Here is a 23367-nt window from a genome sequence, read left to right on the forward strand (position 1 = left end):
TTCAAAGAGTATTTTAGATGCTCAGTGCTCTCAGCCTGCTAAACAAAATTTTTACACATTACACATTCGCATATTATATTCTCGTATGTGTATGAATGTACATTAGAGTACTTTACGAAAAAATTATGTTTTTTCAACTCGGTGCTATTCGTGAGGCAGAGTACGTTGAAACAAAAAATTCTAAAATAAATTCTAAACAAAAATTTCTTCGTCGTAAAATTTGAGCTGACACCCTTTTCACAGTAAATATCCTTCATAGTAAATGAGCGTAAACTTTCGAGATCTTAAATTTAAATTACCAAACAGAAAGATACACCAGTTGTTCGAATTAAATCTTCGGCAGCTTCTGCATTAAAAATGTGCCGAAATTCATGGTAACTTCAATAACTCATCCATAAATTGACCTATTTTGGTAGCTAACGTAACACGAGTAAGTTATTTTCCACTGCCGTCAGTCTTTTCACAAAAGAAAACTTACATATCGGGCTTTTACTTGGTGACAAGTTTTACGATAAATATTGTTCTTTATGAAAGAACTCAACTTTTTACTTTACCGCCAAATTATTTTGAGCACAATTTATAATATTTTTGTTTTGTAAGGATTACCGAAGTTTGATTGTATGGAACTTTGATAACCTAATATAAATAAATATCATTATATCTGCACAAATACTGCCGCAACTCAAAAGCACGATTTTTCGGAAGACGCATGTCAAACTTTTATTTCAAATGGGTCCCCCATTGCAATTTTTGAGGTTTTTAACTGTCCTATAAAAACTAGTTAATAATAGAAAATGGTTAAATAAACTATTGCGTATTGTTGTTGGAAGTCCTTTGAAGAGAAGCGAAGTTTTGCGATCGAAAAGATTAATTTTGAATTATATACGACTTCTACGAAAGTGGTTTTTCCCATATAAAATATGTACATGGAAAATTTGGAGCGCTCGCAGCGACCTCTAAATTTTTTTTTATTTCAAAATAAAAAACAGGGGTAATGTTTTTCTCGGTTTAGAACAATCCTAAGGGGTGCGGCCATTAAATTTCAGGCTTTACTTTTTAACATGCATTTTTGGACAACCCTATTGTACATACATACATACGCCACAATAATATAAGCTCGCCACTAACAGCACATACCTTACTTATTGTTATTGCCAACAGTGTTGCCGTAGAGAATTTTCAGAAAGTCGCAAAAAAAGGGTCATTGAAGACAAAAGGGTCACCATATTATTTTTGTTTTCTTTACTAGTAAAAGGATAAATCTGAGAAGCAAAGTCAAAATCAAGTTTACATGTATTATTATAAAACGCTTTCGCTGCTAGAATGTTCCTCTGTTTCATTTAAAAAGAAAATAGCAAAAAAAAACTTTTAACAAAAGAAGGTTGCAAACATACACAGAAATCAAGTTGCTGCAAGGAGAAGAGTTGCATTTTCTTTAAAAATTTTAAGTGATGCAATTTTTTAGTACTTACAGGAGAAAATAGTTTTTAATACATAGCATGGTTCTGTTGACATTTTTTTTTTATCGTTAAAAGGGTCAAATTCCACCTTTAGTCGCACAACGGCAACATTGATTGCCAAATACGTTCACAACTAAAAAGGCAACGACTGCAGCAGCACTACCGCCAATAGCAGAAATCTCAGCGGCAACGATACATATGGCAACAGCAGTGATTAGCAATTCTCTTGCCAGTTGATCTCTTCGCTTTAACGGCATTCGAAGCAAAGTTTTCGATTTGCTTGAGCGGTGTACGTCGCGTTGTGAACATTTTTGCTGAGATAAAAATAAAAACAAATGTTAAAAAAAATGTTAATCGCTTTATGAGCAAAACATTATAAAAAATTGCTAAACCTCCTCCACACGCGCACTCATCCGCCTACACATAAATTGGTTGGTGCTGCACAACAGCTGACGAAAATGACAACCACCCAGTCAACTGTCATCGTGACAATTGACAACAACGATGCTGCCCTGGAAAATGTTATGCCGGTGTTGCCTTCAAACGTTGGTCATTTGCTAGAGGAACCCGTTGACATACAATGTCCAGCTTGCGGAAAGAAATGTATGACTCGCGTGGAGCTTCAGGCAGTGACATTTTTGCAGAAATTTGTAGCTGTTGTTAATTTTTGTCTATGTTGGTAAGCTATTAAAAGAGAAAGAAAGATAATTATAAATAATGACACAATTTGGTATAAAATGCCCTACACATGCATGGATTTATCGGCCAACCAGTTGGCCAACCACTAGAAGTTGGTGGTAAATATGCCGTGTGTAGGCAAGTTGGCAAACCTGAGTCAAGTTGTTCGTCAGGTTAGAAAAAAATCAAAAATATTTGATTTTTGAGGCAGATTGGTCAACTTGTTGCTATGTGTGTAGATAAGTTGGCAACCTAAAATGCGATTTAATTTTTGTTTTTTTAAGGCGCATGAAGGGTAACATGTGTTTTCACTAGTGAAAATGGGTACAATTGTAACGGGGCGGCAAAAATACCAAATACATATAAATTAAAAGCATTCCTAGCATAGCTTAAAAGTTTGCCAATGCTGTTTTGTTGTTCATAGTTCAAAAACTCTCACTCAAATGAAATCGACCAACTGGTTGGTGCGTTTGTAGGGAATTTCGTCAAGTAGGTTGGTCAACTGGTTGGCCGATAAATCAATGCGTGTGTAGGGCCTTTAATGCAGTGTGATAATACGACCAGGTTAGCCGTTCCGGGTTTTCCTACCAAAATATGTATGTTTGTTTTCTTGTTGGTTGCATGGTAGGACGCTTAAAATTTTTCTAGGACTCTTTTCTAATAAAACAGAAGTCATACCTCATTTGTTGTAAAGTGTCTGCTTGCCAGCATTGTGAGTACAGAAACGTAGTTGAACTTACTATAAACGTAAACGAAAGTACTGAATAGTGGTAAATATTCAATTCAACTACGCGCATATTAAAATGAAGTGTTCGTTTTAAAAAAGCATCAGTGAAGTGAATAAGATAAAAGCCAAAAAAATATATATATGTATAGTTAGTTTGCATGCTTCCTGCAATGGAATTCAAGCCCTGCCCCTCTGGAAATCAAAAAATTGTGGCAAGCATCTTTTCACACTCAGCTACAGTCGGACATCTAAATGTGCTTCCAAATGTTTAGTTTGAAGCACGCGATTAGTGCATTTGCACGATAAACACCCAGTACGGAAAGAAACTAGTTTGAATATCGATGTTCGATGTTTTTCCCACCACAACTAGTTGAAGATCTGACTCTCTTCCTTGGAACGAACTGTTGACTTTAACACGGCTTTGTCCTAGGCATCAGTCAATTATCCGACTATGCATTTGATTTCAACTACTTTAAAATGCATTTGGCTTAAGGCACTTTAAAGTCAATATATTTCGTTTGAATACGCTTTGGTTCTGCACTCCACAGGCTTTTTCATATTTTCAAGACACAAAAAAAATTTTATTATCATTTTCACATGTAGTCTCTGTTGGAACTCGAACCCGGACCTTCTGGAACCTAACAAGTAACAACAAGCATCTCTTCAGGATCAGCCACAGCCGTACATGTAAATGTGCTTTCAAATGTTCAGAATGAATTGTTTGCAAGCAGAAAGGCGATTGTCTGGCTCTGCATTTGATTTCAACAACTTTAAAAGGCATCTGGTTTAAAGCACATCAAAGTCAGATGATTTTTTTAACTAATATTGAATTATTTGCAAAGATATGTAAATATCAAAGGTTTGGTTTATCTCAATGGGGCTTCTAAGTGATTATACATCAATTTGAAGTTAGTTGCCCCATAAGTAGAAATAAATTAATTTTATTTGAGGTAATTGGTTGAGCTATGCCGTTCTGGGTATGTACCCTTACATATACATATCTACTTAGATGTGGACATTCAAGTAACTATAATCAAATATAAAGTATTTAGTTTTACTATACAGTATTTTCCTTAGTGTAAGTTTGCCAAATGAGAACAATATCAAACCCGACGATTTTTTCGGTTCGGTTCGGGAACGTTAATACTTGAATAAAAACCAAAAAGATACCACAAATTGAATAGTTTATTCTACTTCTGCCTAAGAGTAATTGTGAAAACCGATTCATCCCTCTGTTTCTCATTTGAAACAAGGATAAACACATTTTTCAAAATTCAATTCTTTTTTTTTAGAAAATACTTTCAGAAATATGTAGCGCTTTATAACTCACTTAACATTTTCTGGAAATAATTTTCCCAAAAACGTTTTAAAATTTAACTAATAAACCAAATCTTTCACTTCTATAAATAGCATGAAAGAAAGTCGAGGTTCTTTGAACACGCAAATTTCAAAAACTACTTATCGGACTTCAACGCGATTTTTCCTAATATATTCTGTATAGATAGGAGATTGACCTTTGGTTTTAGAATTTGCATAGGGTTTCCACCTGTCTAAAAAAATTATAAGATCCGTTTCTTGTATTACTAAACTAGAGATGTCAAATTAAAGGGCTTGGCCTGTAGGTGATGGCCTCGGTTGTGATATTTTTTTAGTAGGGCTGCCACCTTTTTATAAATTATAAGTTATTAACCGTTCATTGGACTAACCAATGAGGTACCAAGTGTAGGAATATGGACACTTTTATTTTTGTTTTGGTAGAGTTGCCACCTATTTAAAAATTACTACCTTACATATAATACTTGAAGGCATTTTTGTTAATAACATACATCAGATTTGCACAGTTAAAAGAAGAAGAAAAAAAGAACGAGATCTGAAAGGAAAGCGCTTGGCCTTCAGATGTGCAATAAAGTTTTATTTAATTTTAATAATTAAGTTGCCGCCTGTCTAAATAATTATAAGATCCACACCATTCGTTGCAATAAAACGCATAAGATGTCAAATGAGAGGGCTTGACCATTAGGTGTCCAATAAGGCTTTATTTTTTTTGTTGGATAGGGTTGCCTGATTTCTTCAAGTGCATGTATGTACATACTTATGTACCCATTCAGCGCGTGTCGAAGTCTTGCGCATACGAGGCTGGCTAGTAAGTAAAGAAAAATTTTTATTTAAAATTTTTCTGTTCAAACCCCTATCTGTAAAAGTACAATAAGATTCTCAAAGTGAAGTTGACACTAACTGCAGGTTAAACATCGTAATCGGCGTGATCGACTCCACAACATATAACAGGGAGCCTACAATGTGAATAACGTTGTTTAACCCCTAGTTAATGTTAATCACACATTGAGTAGCTGGCCCTAAGTGTAAGTAAAGTACATTGAAACACACATAAGTAGTATGTACTCTGGCAACCCTGCATACAACACTGATTTTCTCGGACGTAACAAAATATTTTACATTCATTTGTTATTTTACAAATACAAGCAATTATTTTCAAAACAAGTTGCCTCCTCTACATACATTATCCCCTAGCAAACCTTAAAACAAACAGAGAAATCGATTAAGCTTGTCTGTCTGTCCATTCGTCCGTGCAAAAGATAACACGCGTCTGTAATGGCAACCAAACTGCACTAAGGCGCGACTAAATTATATTGGAAAACATGCTGAACCATTGCACATTGGAGGTCTTGGTTACTTTGTCGTTCGAGTAAATTTTCGATAGATTTTTTAGACGATATCGTCTAGGAAAAAGTACCTCATGTAAAGTTGGCCTCAAAAAGTTCTAAGACAGTGTCAAATCGTTTTATTACATACTTCACCTGATATAATTTCAAATATGCAATAAAATAACAAATAAACATGTTTTTCTTCAAAATTTTATATTTCCTTGTACCACTGGCTATTGCGGCAATTGCTGGTAAAATAACTGAACCATTGCCAACTCGGTGCGAAAAACTTAAAAGTATGACGATGGAGCGTGTTTGTGTTGGCCAATATCCGCGCGATATAGCCATTAAATATCGTGATGCAGTCATGAAAGTTGGAAAACCATTTGCCATATTTCGATTCGTTGATGAAAATTCAAACCGCTATTTCATCTCCCATTTTGACAGTCCATTAATTGAATGTGCTAAAGCTGAATTAATCAATTCTTCCTCGTATGACTGTACAACTAATGCTGGAAAATCGATCGTGAGCATAAAAGTAAACTTCATTCGCTGCATAACTGAACATCTGCAATTAGTCGATGATCTGCTAAAATATTGCACCGACCAAAACATGGAGCGCTCGATATCGGTCGCAATGCAATATAGTTTTAAGAAACGCCCTTATTGGCAACACGGAGGATCTGGCGCTAAAATTACATTCCCTTCACATTTTTTTCTTACAATAGTTTTGTCGGTAATATGGCTAGTTTAAAAACTTGGCCATTGAGCTGTATGTATGTATGTATGTACGTACATATGTATGTATGTAATGCACATACATATATGTATTTTGGACAACAATATTAAAAAAAAATACAAAACAAAAACATGTAAAGTCTAAGTTTGGGCGAAACCGAACTTTTTATACCCGGCGTATGAATGCATCAAATGCACAGTTTTGCGCATTTCGGAAAATTGACATTAAACAGGTGGTTATACATATGTAGTGTACAATGACTAAAAAGTGCGCGTGTTCACATCCTTTCTTCAAAAAATCTGATTTTCATTATTCTAAAAATTTAAGCAGTTAAATTTCATTACTTCGTGAAATATCGTAGTTTTCCAAAAATACTGACATATTGGAGATGGACGAGTAAAAATAAATATGGCTTAGTTACACCGACATGTCTCTGGTATGACTCTGAATGACCCAATTGTATGTAGTCGAAAGGCGAGTCAACACGTACACAGTTGACTCGCGAGTCAGACGCACCGCCCATTAGAATCAGCAGTTAATGAAATATGGCAGTTATTATATTTAAAAAAATACTGTTACATGGAATTTTGCGTGATTTCTGTGCGATTTGGCCCATTTACTCGAGTTATAGTGTGCCCGACGAGAGCCGACTTTGCCTTTCACTTGCTTACTTAGCACTAGGGACACGAATTTCGATACGATAACGATATTTTTTGGAATCGAGTACCAGAACCCTAGTATCGTATCGAATGTCATAAACTCACATTCCAACACTGAGGGAAAAAAATTTTAGAAAAAAAAACGCGCTAAATTAAAAAAAAATACGCATATGAAAGAGCACCAACCCGACTCGTTTTAAATTTGAGTATATGCGTTATAAAATATGTGGTTGTGAAGTGCACAGACGCTTTTTCGTAATTAAGAAGAAAAAAAATTAATTTATGTTCCGTCTGATGAGAATTGAACCCGGACTCTCTGGCCGCAACTAATTGTATCAAGCGTCTTTGCACACTCAGCTATAGCCATACATGTAAAGGTGTTTTCAAATGTTGAGTTTGAATCAACAGCATAGCGCGCGATTAGTGCATTATGTCATACCATGTATGTGTGTATGTGTTGTCACCGCTGTGCATGCTTTGTATACATATACTTTCTTAATTACATATGAAAAAGCATCCGAGACGTGCAAAACGCCATCCGTGTAGTGAAAAATGCTTCATTTTAATACCTGAGTATTTGAATTGAATATTTTCACACTTCTAACCACTTCAACCCAGCGACCTATATGCGAGACCTATATTCAGATAAATTTTTTGGTTTTTGGTATCGATATTTGGAATATCGAGTCTTTTTATTCCGATATTAATGGGTACCCGATATTTTTAAAGCGACACTTTAAATGAGTACCATATCGATACTTTCGGTTCGATATCGTGTCGCTACTTAGCACAAAGTAGCATTTGTATTCTTAGAATTTGTAAATTTGAGACGCAGGAACCTACGATGGTACGAATTTTTGTTCTACATACATATAAGTAATTATAGGAAGGGTATTAAAATATTAATAAAATACAGGAAAATGCATCTATATTTATGCATTAGACGGTATTTACATGAGGTCATTTTCAAGGAAATTTTAGACGTGATTAGTTGAATCAAAAGTTGGTTGCTTCCCAACTTCATTGGAAGCGATTAGTTGAATGGCCGTTCACACCAGGCGTTTGTTGTTTTCAACTAAAAGTTGCCTATAAAATCCCCTCATGTGAACACCGATTACTCTTACTGCATTTATTGGGAATGTAAAAGATGGCATTTCTTTTTATTTCACGAGGGCTTAAAAATTTTTAAAGCAACGGAAACAATCGATCGATGTATCGAGGTTTATCTGCCGATGTGTGTTAGCATTGAATTCGATTTCTCCGATGTATCGAAACATCGTTGTCTCGATGTTGCTCCTGATGGTGTTAATGTCATCGGCATACTCCAGCAATTGCTTATTCCACCAAGGTAAATAGTTAGCGCGCAGACCGGAGTTTTGATGCGATGAGCTTAGATATTTTTCATAAAGCCAAAAAGTTAATTCTGGAAGATGCAGATTACAGCGCATAGTGTATCCATGCGAGTTTAGTGAGAACAAGGGGCCTCATGCATAAAAAGTGAGCTTAAGCTCCGACTCGTTTTTCAGTACAAATTCTTGAGCTTGAGCTCACCCTTTCAGTGCAAAAATTGAAACGGCTGATTGGCTTATCCAATTAAATGTTTCTTAGCTAACTTTCGTTTTACCTCCGCTTAGCGGTTGAAAAGGGCACTTTTCTGAAAGGGTTTCAAACGAAAGTTACGCATTTTTATCTTCAAAATCTGAATGTGGAGTAAAAACATGTATGTCTAATTTTAAAAAGAGGACATTTCCCTCAATTTTAGTGGGTGGCCGTGAGTCTAGGACACCCTGTATACCATATCGAGCTCTTTTTGCATTTATACGCAAGCGACAAATTATCGAGACCAATTTTTTGTTGCAAATTGGTTACAAATACTAGTTACAAAGACCTACAAAACCAAAGACTTTAACATTCATACATACATATGTACCATTACGGGAAAAAAGCAAAACAAATTTCGTCGTTTGCTTTGTTTATAGTTTTGCGTTCCTACAATTTTATAGTAAGCCACACTGTGTGTACAGGACTAGGACAGGACAGAACTAGCAAATTCCTGGTGTGCTTCGCTGCGCTTTAAAAGTATTTTAGTGTTCTTACTCCCTCCCAAAACTCGTATGGCTTCATTTAGAAAAAAAATAGATTTGGGGAGATTTTCAAACAAATTTCCGACTCTTCAAACATGTTCATTTTTTATGAAGAAGCGTGATAGTTAATGAATTTTCGAATATATTTAATCCTGTGAATTTAAGTTATACTCTTATAACTCGATTTAACATATTGTGCACTTTCCTCAAAGGGGTATTAATTCAGTATTTAACTTATCAAATAAGTGGCAACCCGTTACAAAAATATTTTTGGCAGTAAACTTTCTTAAACCCATATTGCAATATTTAATTTATCTCATCAATTAAATCAAATGGTGGTAGTTCTTCGACCTTCTAAAAAGGTTGAAACTAGTAACATAATTTTTGAAAGAAACTATTGAAGGAGAGGATTTACAAGGAGTATCAGCTTGATTTTTCCATCCTTTTAATAATGGAATTATTGTATCTTAAATCCCCCGTAATAAAAATAATATCTTTTCATTTTCAAGTATCATTTATAATGGGTTTTCTACAAATTAAAAAAAAAAATGTGTTAAAAATTTTTACTGAATATCGAGCCTTAACCGCCAAAATAACGTAAGCGACATTTTTTTCAAAATTTTCTTTTTGATGCAGAAATGCATCTAGATGCTCTAGGAATATTCCGGCATCAAAAAGAAAATTTTGAAAAAAATGTCGCTTACGTTATTTTGGCGGTTAGGGCTCGATATATTCTTCTCATAAGAATGATATTGTTTTGTTAAAGTGAATAGCTTTACTGCTTGTATCAAATCTTGAAACTCAAAACAAATATAGAATGCATTTAACATATTAATCTTTTATATACATACTATACACTTTGAAATGTAGTTTTAACCAAAGATCCATCGGAACTTGGTTCAACTGAATTCAAAATTGCCATCTTTGCACCATATGGATTCATACTTTCGAAATTATTTCACATTGTCGTTTATCTCCTTTTAAATTGCGTATAGGATTTTGATTTTATCAGTTTTCCTTATCATACCTTTTGCAACTGTCTTCTTATAGAATTGCAGTCATTGATTTTAATCTCTAGATTAAAAGTTTTCGTTTAGCAATTTTTTTCCAACAACTAGGTTTAAAACACACGACGAGTCAAAAAAGAAGATAACAACTGATTTTGAAACTTACCAAAAATCTCCCTAATACGAAGACCTATACTGTTCGAGGATTAAATTTTACTTTTTTCTCATTTCTTAAAAAAAAACACAAAAAATACCAAATAGTGTTGCCAATGTGGTCGTTTCTTGGGTTGTTTGCTTGATAATTGAATGAGCTTTAACACTGCATTTACTAAAGGAACAGTTGTGGACAATCTAGTACATGCACCAAACAGTTAACGTGAATAATGTGTTGAGTTTTTTTTTTGCTGATTGGCAGTATTTATATTTAATTCGCTTAAAATTCAGATTTTTCAAACAATCCCCACAGTATCCGCACGCGTTCCTTTATAAATGCTCAAACTATGCAATATAAAAACTATCGCGCGCGCCAATTCTTTGATAACTTACCTCTTAACATGTTTCAGAAAAAAATTATTAAAATTTACCTTTGTCGCATACGAGAAAATCACAAATAAGGTTACAATGAATATAAAAAAAAATCGTGCAAAGAAGTCTAAGTTCGGGTGAAATCGGACTTTTTGTACAAGTCATATAAAATATAAGGAAAACCTTGAAGGATATTGTTTGATTACAAGATATAAAATATTCCTAGGGGTTGAGAGCATTAAAATTCCAACTTAATAATTTTCACATGCATTTTTGGACCACCCCAATGCACACTCCCATGCACTTAATTAGTTAGTTAGTTAATTTTCTTGGGTGTACTAGAACAACAGGCACCGCGACCTAAAAGATATTTTGTATCTTTTGAAATGAGTCCCTAACCCAGTTTGGCTTAGATACCTTCGGCTTCCCTTAGTTCCTTACAACAAAGTGTTCAACCATTGAAGATTTAAAATGAATCAGTTTTTGTCTGGCTTAAGCCGGACAATGACAGAGAATATGCTCCGAGGTTTCAATATCCTTGAGGAAGAGCCAACATTCCGACTCTGTGATCTCACTTATACGGTGCAAGGGGAATCGCGATTGGTTGTGACTGGCCAGATACCCAGAAATTAGCCTGATGTCATTTCTATTTACTAGGACAATGTCGCTTCTGTTGAAAGGGTAGCCGAAGAGCCTGGCCTGTCTAAGGCCCCCCACCGCTCCCCAGTACTTAATGCATTCCGAGTGTTACCCACTCAGTAATTATGGCTCTCGAAGAGGACCAACTGAGACCACAGAATAGTTCAGGTCCCGAAAAGGCAGTTACCGATCCTTCCCGTGGCAAGTCGTCGGCGATCTCGTTGCCTCGATTCCACAATGGTCTTGTACCGTGCTTTTGGCTGCCAATATTTGTAGCGTATCAAAGCATTCTCTAACCCACTTGGATTTGATAGTCCTGTTTGAAAGGGCCCGGATCAGTGTAAGTCTCTGAGACCAAGTGCAGGGAGCCCATTTGCCCAATTTTCGCGATCGGGGATCATCGCTTGGAATTTTCAGCCAAAGCAGATCTCTTTAGTAATGGGATCAGAGATTCCGCATGTTTTCACCCCTGGTATCTTCCCAGCAATACCTACATGAAGCTTAATTGCGAAGAAGCCGTGGTTCCCACAAGTAACCGGGAAATGGGAAAAGTACACCGCGGCAACCCCAATCCCACGGCAAGTCTGGTTCGGCATATACTGTTCCACCTTGGAGTTGGGGTAATTTATGGGAGAGAGAGACAGCTCAGAAGGCGGTCCGAGCAATGATGTGAGACTAATGTCAGACCCATCACCCTCACTGTCCTCTAAAATCAGCCTCTTCTCCCGAGAGTTTTCTTCTCTCCGCCCGACCTAGTGGTAGTAGCACTATAGCCGGAGACATGACCGTAGCTCGTTTTCAGCAAAATCCCCCCACGTGGAGAGTCTAACCGCAACCCCAAAGGAGTGACGACCGTCCGTAACCCTGTCGGCTGACGGCCTCCCATGCACTTGTATAGGGAACAATGCCCTTTCGTTTTATTCCTGGCTATTTTTCTCTTATTTGATTCAATAATTTTTAGCCGATTTTTTTGTTACGGGATAAATTTGGACCCCGTGAAAAGTTTTCGGTTATTAATTTGCTATCAGAAAGGTTGTACCTCAAGAGTAGTTCCATGCTAATTTGGTTTAGTTCTGATCTTGACATCATAAAGAAATTATATTTTAAGTCGGTTGTATTTTTTGACTTGTTTCCAACAAAGTTTGATTTATATGGTTTTTGTTAAAGAATAAACTGTATTAAATTGATGAAATTTATTTACATAAAAACTAACCCAGAAAAAATCGTAAAATCATTGTCCCTATTCAAGTGCATGGGTGTGCGTAAGTCCCTAAGCCTCTGTCGACCTCAATCGAAATTTTAAATATTTCTCACTCTAGGAATACGTAAACTGTTCGTGAGGAGTGAAGAGTTTATGTTGCCCTCCATTGCTTGCAGCCATTTTTCTGCTAGATATGCATAAGTCCAAGTACATAAATACATATGTATATATGTATGTTTATGTGTAAATCAAAATCATGACATGGTAAAATATCGTTCATAATTTTCTTTAAGTATTCATTAATATGTCCACGCGACTATAATAATTTTCATTGTTTTCACAACTGCGCTCCACTTATTATACCAAAATTATACATAAGTATGTATGTATGTATGTTGATGCATAAAAAAATTTATTTTGTTTTCATTTAAATTTCTCTGATCCGCAGCAATCCCATACGCTGGAGCGGTCGGCATGACGTCAATCACTATTGCAGCGAATGCGGCTGTTACATTGGGCGATATATAACGTTGAGTTGGTACAAGAAGCAGTTGTTCAAAATGCAACGATCTGATGTGGTATTCGAAAATAGGTGGCAACGTTTTCGTAAAGTTGAGAAGGAAACACTCGATAATAAAATATTGGCCAAACAGCAGGCGAGGGAGCAATTGAAATCCAAGACGACAACGAATGCTTGAAATAGTGGAAAGGAAAATTATTTATTACATTTATTTTTATAAACTTCGTATGTCTTTAAAGCAAAAAATTAAATCAACGTGAAACGTGTAAAATTTATACCAAAAAATATTTTTCTCGCTAGGTTTTCAACTTTAAGAAGCATTTTCTTTCAAATTTAAAATCTAGTTTTACATTTTTAATCTAAAGAGCTACTATTTTGTTTTGAAATGTATCCACTTTGATATAAACTTAAACTTATAAAAATATAATTTCATTTTCGTTTCAAGTTTAATCTATGATTTATTTATAACTTCATAATGTTTCAATTTTAATTTTGAAGTAATTTTTGCTCTTAGCCCTTTGGCGACCGTTACTGATTAGTTGGGAAATTCAAAGATATGACACTTGATTCGAGTTCAGCGAACCCATATTCTAAGCAAAAGTTTCGCCAAAAAAAATTTTTTTTTTACCTGCTAAGGTGTGGAAAAAGGTGGGACCTATATGTTCCCATGGTCGTCAATGGTGAAAATTTATACAACGTTTTTTTCTATTCCTAGCAGAGAAGCTCGGCCAAACACTAACATATGTGTAAGCGCCAATCTATTATTATTATTAGCAGACTTTCGATTGAAAAGAATTGTTTACGCGAGTGCTTTTTGGCAAATAATCGGTTACTATTGCACATTGGTTTATATTTTATACATTTATCGATTTTAATTAATTTTTCGTCATACAGTATTCCATATAGACAAAACAAAAAAATTTAAATATGCCTCTTTGACCATTAGTTTGAATCTACTAGTTGATATTTTGTCACAGTTGTCGTTTTCGTTAGCCCAAATGAAATGCAGTTTCAATATTTTCTTATAGTGGAAAGTATTTTCAAGGCACATAAAATAAAATAACGAGAAAAACTAAATCCAAGCAAATTAGGCGTGAAGCGTAAGCGGTTACGACCGGATGCAGCTCCTACAAAGGTCATAGCATGTTACGAACACAACTTTGAGTAAATAATGATGGGCTAACTTTGGAAAATGGTCCCATCGATTAGGGGCTAAAACAAGTATTACTTAGCTTAAAGGTAGATCTCTCTTATTTTCAAATAGGTATACCATTCTTATAGTGGAGACCTTCATAGCTTGTATAAAATATGTACACAAAATTATATCCCGAGGCTCGAACAAATGCTCGAAATTTGTAGGTATTTTTTCAGCCGCTTATTCACATTTGAAAGAGGATAATGCATTATTTAATGCAAATAAAGACGAATTATGCAGATAAGCGAGCCCGTTATCAACAGTATAAAATGTATGCAAATGTATATATGAAAATATTCAGAATGACGAGATGAATTGGCTCAGTCGTGGGCTTGTATTGAATTTTAATTAATTTCATTAAACACGCATACATATATATGTATTTAAAAATGTTTCTTTAAGAATTCGAATTTGAAGTACGAGTACGTAGCATTTGCATATACAATATCCAGTGGCGGACCCACGGCGGGTGTTTTAACACCAGAAACTTACGAACAGAAATCCTCTACTCCACAGGAACGCTGCTTGCTTCACCGGCTACTACAGAAGGCAGTATTACGCGCTCCGTACAATGGCTCTCTTACTTACATATAAATTAAATGAAACTCGTAATGTAACGGGTGATTTTTTTGAGGTTAGGATTTTCATGCATTAGTATTTGACAGATCACGTGGGATTTCAGACATGGTGTCAAAGAGAAAGATGCTCAGTATGCTTTGACATTTCATCATGAATAGACTTACTAACGAGCAACGCTTGCAAATCATTGAATTTTATTACCAAAATCAGTGTTCGGTTCGCAATGTGTTTCGCAAACCCAATTGCTGCGAACGGCGACGAATCGACATTTCACGGTCTTCAGCAACACTCTCAGAAACAGACGCAATATTCTCTTCTGTACGCACTGTACGCATTCGTGTGGTTGGTTTAATGTCCAATAAAGTAAACTGAGTGCGAAACTTGGTCACAATCGCATTAATTGTTTGCTCACTTGGTCGATTATGTAGACCATAAATCGGACGTAAAGCGAACCGAACACTGATTTTGGTAATAAAATTCAATGATTTGCAAGCGTTGCTCGTTAGTAAGTCTATTCATGATGAAATGTCAAAGCATACTGAGCATCTTTCTCTTTGACACCATGTCTGAAATCCCACGTGATCTGTCAAATACTAATGCATGAAAATCCTAACCTCAAAAAAATCACCCGTTACTTAATCATATAACTATTTTATCCTACTAAAAATCTAAAAGGACTTTAAAGCAGCTATGTTGAACTGCATTATACTTGCCATATATGCTGACTTATTCCCTTTGGTAACTAACCGATTCACTTATGATGCCCGTAAACGATTGTGGCATCTTCGATTTGTGCATTATTTGCTTTTTACCGCTGTGCAACTCCTGCTTGCAAGCAAGTTTTTCGTAGGCATCTCTGCTCCATGAATGATAGCTTTGTATTCTGAAAATTATGGCATACCTTGAAGCTGCTTTGTTGGGACGGTCAGAGTACAAGATTCCGAGCATCCAGGTCGCTGGTATTTGCTTTGGCGATTGGAACGGTCGAGGCTACAGTCCGCTCCTACACTTTATTGGTGGTGATTATGTTGGGCAGGCTATCTTAAGGCATAAGTTTCTAAGGGATCTAAGCCTGTAAAATAAATAATATGTGAATGTCCAAACATAATTCAAAAATGCAAAATAAACAAATCCAAACAATTGGTTTGTTTATAACCATTCAAGAATTGTTATTTAACAGATGGAGCGTGTAGCTCNGTGTTAATTTATTTCATAAGTCTGGCAATATCAAAATATTGTATGTATTGAAATACTACGCATTTGTATGTGCATATATGAAGAACAATAAACTTCACTTGAAGTACGACTTTCAACAGCTATACACGTGTTCTTACTGATAATTATGTTGGGCAGGCTATCTGAAGGCATACGTTTCTAAGAGATCTAAGCCTGTAAAATAAATAATATGTGAATGTCCAAACATAATTCAAAAATGCAAAATAAACAAATGCAAACAATTGGTTTGTTTATACCCATTCAAGAATTGTTATGTAACAGATGGAGCGTGTAGCTCAATTTGTGTAATTCCTTACATGCACGAATAAACATATATGTAAATTAGGGTGGGTCAAATTGTTCGCAATAATCGCATCCGAATAAACATTATGATAAACGCTAGAAAATTATCTTCGATATCCAATGTGCATATCAAATTGAGAACGAACTCATAACCAACCTTAGTTTCCCAACGTTCATACACTGAAAATAAAATTTCGTAAAAGTGCTACGAAAATCTTTCGTAGCCTTGGTTTTTGTACAATGTGTGAAACTTGCGTTCATAATACGAAAACATTTTTCACAACGAAACAAGATTCGTAAATATAACGAAAGGACTTTCGTAAAGCCTTTTTTCAGTACAATTTACGAATTTTTACGTTTATTTTACGAAACACATTCGTAAATTACTGAACAAATCTCTGTACGAATAATTTTGTATATTGTACGAAGGCATTCGTAATATTTACGTATGGTTTTAAAATTTACGAAGTCTATAATTCTGTATTCCTACAATTTACTTAATACTTTCGTGCACAGAACAAATGCAGAAACATTTTTTTTAAATTCGTACAACAGACGAATATTTTCGTACAATATACTAAATTACCGTCAGTTTAATATTTCATCATTGTCAGTGTCATTGCGAAACTACTGGTTAGCTACCGTGAGACGTATAATATAATTTTAATAGTTTTAAGAAGCTTTTGGTGGATGAAAATACAATATAAAATTAAATGTTAAAGCTGTGGATAAATGCTTTTAAGCATACAATGTTCTTAACATCGCCCACGCTGAGCCTTGCTGTGCAATGCGGGACTTCATATATGTATAGGCAATTTCATCAGTTAGCTATAAACGGCAAGCCCAAGCCAGGAACAGACGCACTACTTAATGAAATTTTGTATGATTTTTCACTGAAACTTGCCTTTCAGACGACTTATAATTTTCCTTTAATTTATAGTCGAGAAAGGAAACAAACATCGAAGAAGCTGCGAATCTGCCAAGTACCTCCACATAAAAACATTGCAAAACATTTTGTTAAAGAAAAACGCTTAAAATTAAGAATAAAATTGTTGTGTTATAACTCGTCTTATGTTTTTTACAGTGTGGTGAATGAAAGCAATCGGAAGTTCTACGAAAAAAACCGCAGATTTTAGGAAAATAATTTCGTTAAATATACGAACTATTTTGTGCATTTTACAAAAATTTCGTAAAAAAATAAGGAAATAGTACGAAATTCTTTAGTAAGTAGTACGAAATTCGTTCGTAAATAGTACGAATACGTTCGTAAAATGTACTAAGATCTGATGTCTCATATTTTCGTAGTATGTACGAAAACGGTTTTGTACAATCAACGAAAACTTTCGTGGCGTACATTTTACGAAAGTTTTCGTTATATCTACACAGATTTTATTTTCAGTGTAGAATATTGGAAATACACTCAAGATGAGTTCGGAAAAAATTTAAACCATAGTAACAAGAGATAAAGTGAAATTCTGCTCATTCCCGAAGGGAAATACAAGACCACCACTCTCTCTCATTAAAATTTCAATTGGATAATGGGATGGATTTCGAATTCATAACGAAGGGAAAATAGTTTTCGAATCGAATACTAACCTATTCCACATTTGTTACTGAAGTGGAGACTTGAAAAAAAAAGATTTGAATCGGTTTTGATTTTTGTTTAAAAATTGCTTGTTATAAGAAAAATTAATTTTTCTCAACTTTTTTTTTCGTTTTGCCAGTTTTACAAAATTTTCATAAAAACTCGCTGTTTTATATTTTATAGAATTTTTAATTGATTAAGGCGGAAAAGGTAAATAAAATTTAATATCGTGAAAAGGTATTTTTTTCATTTCCGACCCATGATTTCTTTTAAAATTTCTCTTAAAATTAACTGAAGAATCAGAAATTACCATAAGATTTAGTAAAAAAAAAATTCGCCCACCCTAATGTACATAGATATGTATATCCATTCATAAGCATGTTTGTATATATTCGTGACTTTCCGCACGCGTTTTTTCGCCCATTGGCCCAAAGTAGGGAAGGAAAAATGAAAAAACAACAAATAGAAAAAACCAAAGAAATGCGCACATTGAGTGCCAATGACATCACACTACGAAGCGTGGCGAGAAAAATGATGAATTTTAATCCAAGTGGAGCGACTAAGGGCACACTATCGATGCGCAAGATCATTGAGCGAGAAGAGACGAAAAATTCGCGCTAGTAATTGGAAGAGAGTTCGGCATAGAATGGAAAATTTATACTGCATTGAGTATAGCGTCAATAATTGCTGAAATTATGACTACTCTTCTACTCTCACGTTGATCAGTGTTGATCAGTGATCACTTACATACACATATGCCATCAGCCAGTAATGAATGACTGCCACCCACCAGCAGCTTCATCAGTCAGTGGCCAGCAGTTCACTGCCACCGCTCAAAAGCGCAACAATACTTACAATACTTCCACATATAGCTAAATTTTTTTAAAGTCGATATGGAAACACCACAGCTGGTGAAAGTTAAGCTGCTACCCGCACTAAAGCCCGAGGAGCGCAAGCGGCATATTGTGGCCAATATAGTGCTGGAAGGTCAAACATCAACTGTGCCGTACATCGATGATGCCAATAGTGTAATAAATGTGACACAACTGCAGGCGCTCGACGCTACACCACCCGGGAAGGATGCGCGAAAGCGCATACGATTTTATTCGGTGGGGCCGCGTACCTATCACACCAAATGTCCGCTGTGTCTGCAATATGGTGATGCGGCTGTGATGCGTGCGGCAGGTCTGAAGGATGCAACCTGTTGTCTATCGACGTTGTCATGGTGAGTACTTCAGTGAGGAAATCTTGGGTTTAAGGAGAATAGACGAATTGTTTTCTCTATACGAAGTTTGTAATCGTAAGAACTGTCAGTAGTGAACAAAAACACAATTAAAAGAATTCACAGGTGGTCAGAACGAGGTGTATTATTATAATTTCATACATTTTAAAATGTTAACGCGAACAGAACATTTCTACCAGTTTTTTTAATTTATGGCATCATCAGTTAACATAGCTTGAACGTCCCCTAGTTGTGAAACGTGCCGAAGTTAGTTCTAAACCCAAAAAAATTAATTGTCCCGCTCTTTTCAGACCCACATATTCTCATTCGTATGTAAATATGTCTTAAGCATTTGAATGTTTTTTGTCATAACTGAGTTTAAATATTTGGGTCTAATATTAATACAAGTAAATTTTTTTTCTGCTGAAAAGTTTAAATTTTTTTATATAAAAAACAAATTTAAATATCATAAAGCTCATAAAAACTTTGTTCTAACTATTTCTTAAATTAATTTTGATGTGTGCACAACAAATTTTTGTATTTTAGTTTTCTGGGGCATTATTCATGAAAAGGTTTTAGAAATACTTTTTGTACTTTTAGAGATGTAATGTGTTCAATAAATTAATATTAATAACGTTTTTATCTTTAGAATTTTTTTTTTATTAAAATTTTCTTATTCTCATTTAAAGACTAATGAAAAAAATATTCGAATATTAAAGTTTTTAAAAAATAAGTCAAAACCCTAAAATAGACCTAAAAAACCTAAAATAGATTTAAAAAAACTTAAGATAGAAGTTTTTTAAGTGATATTTAAGTTCTAGTAAATATTTTAAAATAAGTCTATGAAAACAATTAACATTTCCAATCCCCTATTTTTCAGCTTCTTCCCAATTTTCTGGCTTTGCTGTATTTGCACTTGGTGTGGCTGCAATCGTGAATGGACGACGAAAGGCATCTACTGCAGCAAATGTGGTGGCAAATTGGGCATCCAACAGCGGCCTAAATAGGTGTGGTGAAACACTAAAATTTAATAAAATATAACACCGTGCGGCAGTAAATTTTACACACGAAAAAATTAATATATTCACAAAACTTGGGGCCAAATATAGTAAAACTGCGTTTCTAATTTTTGGGTATCAATTAAAAGGAAAAATTCTGTAGAATTAATTAAATTTAATTTTTTGGTGCATCAGGACGAATAAGTGTTGCAAATGTACTTTTAAAACTTTATCCTTGGATATCCTAGGAAGTTTCCAATAATAATATGCTAGCTACCACATCCCCAAATTTCGTCCTTCTAACTTTATTAGTCTTAGATAAAAAATTTACACTTCTCTTTATAAGATATTGATAGTTACAATATACATAAATGAAGATACTGGAATCATTATTATGGAACTATGTATGCGGTCTAAAAGAACAAACTGACCGTATGATGTACCTACGGTTTAAATACTTTAATTCGCTACTTTCACTTAGGCAAGAGTTTATATAGAGGGAAAAAATGTTTTTAATTAATTTTTTTCGTGTATAAAAATAGAAAGTATAAGTTTTCTACATCGATACCACTTTTTAAAAAATCGGTTTTTAATTTTTTTTTTTGTATAAAATAGTTTTTTATAAAAAAAGGTAAGTTTTTTTAAAAAGCGGTCAGTAATTTTTTGTTTAAAGTATTTGTTTTATAAAAAAAGGTATTTTTTTCCTTTTAAATGGTTTTCTCAAATTTTTACATACGAAATATGCAAATCTGCATATCAGAAGAAAGGGAGTTTAATCATGTTTACAACGATATTATTATTTTTTAAATCAGTTCAAAATTGTTTGAAATATAAGGTTGTTAATTTTTCGAAGACCCGTTATAGCACCTGTAATATAAGTTTGCAAAAAAAAGTTATAAACCATTTAAACAAGAGAAGAAAGGCGGACTACGTCTATATTTTTAGTTTTTTAGTTATTTAAATATAATAATAAAAAATAATTTTTACCAAAGGTCCCATTTCGAACTTCGAAGGCCCATATCTCGATTTCGGAGGCTAACTTAGAAAAACGGAGAAATTACTTTTACCTATGACTCAATCTCTTACAAAAAATTGGTTTGGTCCAATACCGAGCCGAGTGCTCTAAAGTGTAATGATTCCAGTATCTTCATTCATGTATATTGCAACTATCAATATCTTATAGAGAAGTGTAAAATTTTTTTTATCTAAAACTAATAAAGTTAGAAGGGCGAAATTCGAAGATCTGGTAGTTTGCATATTAGTCCTTGACATATATTTTTATATATACTCTGCAATGGACCAAATTTTTTAAATAATTTTTTATGCAATCATATCCTAGAAATTTCAAAGTCCTTTAAAAAAATCCTGACGTCAGAGAGAAAAATTAAAAACGTAGTTATACTATATTTGGCTCCTAGTTTTGTGAATACATCGATTTTTTATGTGTTTTAAAAAGTTTGGGTTTTTGCCGCACGGTATAATAGACGTAATGAAATTATAAGTAGTTTTAAATGTAACGAAATTTAATTTATCGACTAATTAAAAGCGAATAAAACCACAAAAGCAATAACAATAAATTAACTATTTAAACAGTGCTACTATTAAATAAAATTTGTTTACAACGCGCGCTTTCACAAATACCTTATTAATAAATCTGGTTGTTAACAAAATTCGCATTTTTCATTGCTCGCGTTAGTTTGTAAATACATATGTAAGTATTACGAAAACATTTCATATATTTGTTTGTTTTCGACGACCTGTTGTCGACCGCAACGTCCACATCATGCTTGATCTTCAAACTCTTAGCGCTCTCAGAGTATCGCTGCGGGTGGCAGATCACTTTCGCTTTTCATCTGCACGCCATCTCTCCCACTCAGTACAACGCGCGCAATCTATACAGCTTTCGCTCGCGCTCACTGCGCCACGATCATTGTTCAACGCATCGCGTCGATTGACTTCAGTACGTTTGCTCTTGTGTCGGATGTGAAATCATAGCGCTCGGCAACTATTTATTAAATTTTATTTTTGTTTTCGTGCCGTAAATTTTACCTAATATATTCAAATACTGTGAAAGTAAAAAAACACATTTTATTTTGAGTTAACACAACGATCGCAAAATGATGACCGAATCCACCTCACCGCCAACAACACCTGCAATAGAAGATAGTAAAAACACAGCAGGTGCTGGGGATAAGAATGCATTAAAGCAGCTGTCGGAAAAGGAACTTAAGGAGCAACAAATTTATAATAATTTCGCCACGCCACTGATTGGCACTTATCTAAATCTGCCGCAAGATCCGGTGAGGCTGAAATGTCCTGCTTGTGGAATTGTTGAAATGACACAAGTTGAAAACGATTTGAAGTGGTGGGCGACGGAGATCAATCGCTTTGTGGGTTGTTTATGGGTGTAAGTTAATAGAAACAAAAAAAAAGAGTAGTAATAAACACAAAATTATTAAAAAAATTTGTCTTTAAAATTTTTTTAATTAATTGAATTTTTTATCCCTGTCTCGATCCGTTTGACATGGTAAGTCCCTCTAATAAAATAAAAATAACACGGCGTAGCAAAATTTGGACTCGCCGTGTAGGTAGAATTTTGATGCTGATTTGAAGTCCATTTACAATTTTTTTTTAGTGCGTCTATTTCTTGTGAAAAAGCTGGAAAGTGACGAAATATGGCATAAATGGAAAATTTCAAAAATTAAAAAAATAGGAATTTGGACGTAGTTTTTCCTGCCAAAAAACGCGTATAAAAGAAAATCGGAATCGTCTCATGGAGTTTACCTTATGTTGATGAATTGAGTAGAAATGAGTTAAAAAATCGCGGAAAAGTAAAAAAAAACAAGTAAAATCAGTTTAAGTTCGGGTGAAGCCGAACAATAAATACCCGCTGCTTTTTTCACCTTTCCGAAAGCTACCGTTACATGGCAAGCAGGCAGTGGTTTTACCCCTTAATCAAACATTTTCGATAGTATGTTTAGTTAGACTTAATGAGATAAACTTGTGTATTTCAGTAAATATTGGATTCAAATAGTTGAAAATTAGGATGTCAAGTAAAATTTTGGTACAAAATAATATTATTATTTTTGTGCAAAGTAGCGTTGAGAAGTTCACGAACTAGTTCGTATAATGAACTAGGCCATTGTATTGATCGAACAAACTAGTCCAAATTTAAAATAACTATTTGCTCTAGGTTCTGTTTTTCTTAAATCTTACACAAATTAAATTATGTATGTGTGTACGTATATGTATTAAGTGGAAGCAAAATGCGAAAGGCCTACGCAGAAAAAAATTTCAATAAATATTGTTATATTAAGATTAAATAGCTTCTAAAAAATTTGAGTAAAAATTAAAAAATTTGATGACTA

At 34.4% G+C, this 23367-nt stretch overlaps 3 protein-coding genes across 3 annotated transcripts in view; all 3 read left to right on the top strand.

The window, feature by feature from the left end:
- The first annotated feature begins 1579 nt into the window (after positions 1-1579).
- On the top strand, positions 1580-13216 carry LOC108365267 (uncharacterized). The gene is given in 3 exon segments (XM_017619262.1): positions 1580-2139; positions 12831-13084; positions 13203-13216. Coding segments are annotated over 3 exon segments (489 nt in total). The 5' UTR covers positions 1580-1918.
- Positions 13217-18672: 5456 nt separating this feature from the next.
- On the top strand, positions 18673-20132 carry LOC108365268 (uncharacterized). The gene is made up of 2 exons (XM_017619263.1): positions 18673-19004; positions 19882-20132. The coding sequence occupies exons 1-2, from the start codon at positions 18673-18675 to the stop codon at positions 20006-20008; spliced, it is 459 nt and encodes a 152-aa protein (XP_017474752.1). The 3' UTR covers positions 20009-20132.
- A 1746-nt stretch (positions 20133-21878) lies between these two features.
- Positions 21879-23367, top strand: part of LOC108365270 (uncharacterized) — a 4621-nt gene continuing 3132 nt past the window's right edge. The window contains exon 1 of the mRNA XM_017619266.1: positions 21879-22406. Coding sequence (XP_017474755.1) covers positions 22117-22406 — 290 coding nt within the window. The 5' untranslated portion in view covers positions 21879-22116. The remainder of the gene's footprint in view (positions 22407-23367) is intronic.

Source organism: Rhagoletis zephyria, unplaced genomic scaffold (assembly GCF_001687245.7).
Source record: "Rhagoletis zephyria isolate East Lansing unplaced genomic scaffold, Rhagoletis_zephyria_1.1 Rzeph_scaffold_01822, whole genome shotgun sequence".
Classification (NCBI taxonomy): Eukaryota; Metazoa; Arthropoda; class Insecta; order Diptera; family Tephritidae; genus Rhagoletis; species Rhagoletis zephyria.